This window comes from Procambarus clarkii, chromosome 42 (genome assembly GCF_040958095.1).
Source record: "Procambarus clarkii isolate CNS0578487 chromosome 42, FALCON_Pclarkii_2.0, whole genome shotgun sequence".
NCBI classification, from domain to species: Eukaryota; Metazoa; Arthropoda; class Malacostraca; order Decapoda; family Cambaridae; genus Procambarus; species Procambarus clarkii.
Window position 1 is genome coordinate 669,868 of NC_091191.1, and position 2,537 is coordinate 672,404.

Sequence of the window (2,537 nt, forward strand, 5' to 3'; positions counted from 1 at the left end):
TATATATATATATATATATATATATATATATATATATATATATATATATATATTTATATATATATATATATATATATATATATATATATATATATATATATATATATATATATATATATATATAATATTTCACGGTTTTTATTTCTAAATGTCAACTTTCAAGTCTTTCAACACTTGGAAACTAAATAATAACTCAAATTTTCATTTTATATTTGCTACTCTGAAATTAAACAGTGAAAATAAATTTTATTTCAATGTTAATATCTTCTGAATTAACCCAGGGATTTTTCATATTTTGAAAAATACTTTTATTACAGAGAAATATATATTATATACATAACGTTTTATTCACATAAACCATATACATTAGGACTATTTATATCTTTTCAGGCTTGCCAACCTAGCTAGTCACTGTTTACTTCTTTTTCAGGCTTGCCAACCTTACTGATAAAAGGAGCTGGTAACTGAAGATACAGGAATGGCGGTCAACGTGTTGGTACCCCTGCTCATCCCCCTGGGCGAACAGCTGACTAATGGTGAGTATCAACTAACTTGTTATCTAAGTTCCAAGTAAATATCATGGTTAAAGCTCATCTTCGTCCTGCTTTGTACGCACGTCAAGGAAGACCTCCGAGTGTTTGTTAGATCAAGGAAGACCTCTGAGTGTTTGTTAGATCAAGGAAGACTTCAAAATGCTTATCTCAGGTCAAGAAATCTTGCAGTGAACTAAAGTGAAGTGAGGCGACACTATAGCAGCCACACACCCGAGAAAAGCAATATCTCGGCACCTGTATGTCGGTGTGATGTAATATGGCACTGCGGCACCCTGCCTTAACAATGCCACAATACCACACCACTGGCAACATAGTGAGGCAGGAGGAACAGCCTTGGCTGTGTGTCTGAGCTACACTGAGGCAATATAGAGTTCCTCTGACAAGAAGCCCTCCCCTAACCTACACACTATGGCGCTACACTCTTATTGGCTAATACTTACACATGTTAGTATGTGTGTGGGGTAAATGGTTGGGAGAGGCAGGAAGGAATAGATGAGAGAGAGAGAGAGAGAGAGAGAGAGACGAAAGGTACATGACAACTGACTTACGGCACCAGACACACACACACACACACACACACACACACACACACACACACACACACACACACACACACACACTCGAACCATGACTCGACGCACATAATCCCTAGGCTTTAATCCCCTGACCTCTGGTCCCAACACATGCTCTGCCTTCCCACCAAAATATTGTTGCTTGTCTTCAACACACACACAACATATTTCCCCAAGCACATGTTCCAAACAATGACCCCATGAGCCCTAACCCACGACCCGAGGCCCTAAACAGATGACCTTTGATCCCAAAATGTTGACATTTGCCTCCAGGCGGGTGACCTGTAGTCCCAAACAGATGCTCCCTGACTTGTGGTCCCATGCAAACGACTCCTGATCTGAGATGCCACGATACACTCCCAGGCCTCTGGCTCATAGGTCTCTGGCTCCCAGGCCTCTGGCTCCCAGGTCTCTGGCTCCCAGGCCTCTGGCTCATAGGTCTCTGGCTCCCAGGCCTCTGGCTCCCAGGTCTCTGGCTCCCAGGCCTCTGGCTCCCAGGCCTCTGGCTCCCAGGTCTCTGGTTCCCAGGCCTCTGGCTCCCAGGTCTCTGGCTCCCAGGTCTCTGGCTCCCAGGTCTCTGGCTCCCAGGCCTCTGGCTCCCAGGCCTCTGGCTCCCAGGCCTCTGGCTCCCAGGCCTCTGACTCCCAGGTCTCTGGCTCCCAGGTCTCTGGCTCCCAGGCCTCCAGCTCCCAGGCCTCCTGCTCCCAGGTCTCTGGCTCCCAGGCCTCTGGCTCCCAGGCCTCTGGCTCCCAGGCCTCTGGCTCCCAGGCCTCCGGCTCCCAGGCCTCTGGCTCCCAGGTCTCTGGCTCCCAGGTCTCCGGCTCCCAGGCCTCCAGCTCCCAGGCCTCTGGCTCCCAGGCCTCTGGCTCCCAGGCCTCCAGCTCCCAGGTCTCTGGCTCCCAGGTCTCTGGCTCCCAGGCCTCTGGCTCCCAGGCCTCTGGCTCCCAGGCCTCTAGCTCCCTATGCTGGTAATGCCAAACACATGACCCCCATAATAGCTTGCTGGCCGCTCCCCCCATCTGAGCCACACCTCCCCCGAGCTGAGGCACCGGTGCAGGCCGTAATAGCGAGGTAAACAGAGGGTGATGGCGTGCTGGCAGGCCAAACAAGACAGACAAACACCGGAATGCACTCCACAAATATGACCTCTAATTAAAAACTGCAGGTTATATATCCTGGCGACGTAATGCTAGAACGGGTGTGTCGAGGTAGGCAGGTGTGTGTGTGTGTGTGTGTGTGTTGGGATTTAGGCCTCTGCCCAGGTGCTGGAACCGGTTTAGTTAATGAGGGATATTTTGTTCAGGACAAATTTTGTTGGTTGTTTTATATACAGGTCCACAGTTACTTCTAGACACGAGGGAGGATTGACTGGGTACCAAACCTTAAGTCTTCCCTAACTCCCGGGACTCAA

At 48.4% G+C, this 2,537-nt stretch overlaps 1 protein-coding gene across 1 annotated transcript; it reads right to left on the minus strand.

Moving 5' to 3' along the window:
- Positions 1–1,353: 1,353 nt before the first annotated feature.
- Positions 1,354–2,145, minus strand: LOC138373327 (P-selectin glycoprotein ligand 1-like). The gene has a single exon (XM_069339519.1). The coding sequence runs from the start codon at positions 2,143–2,145 to the stop codon at positions 1,354–1,356; it is 792 nt and encodes a 263-aa protein (XP_069195620.1).
- Between the last annotated feature and the right edge of the window lie 392 nt (positions 2,146–2,537).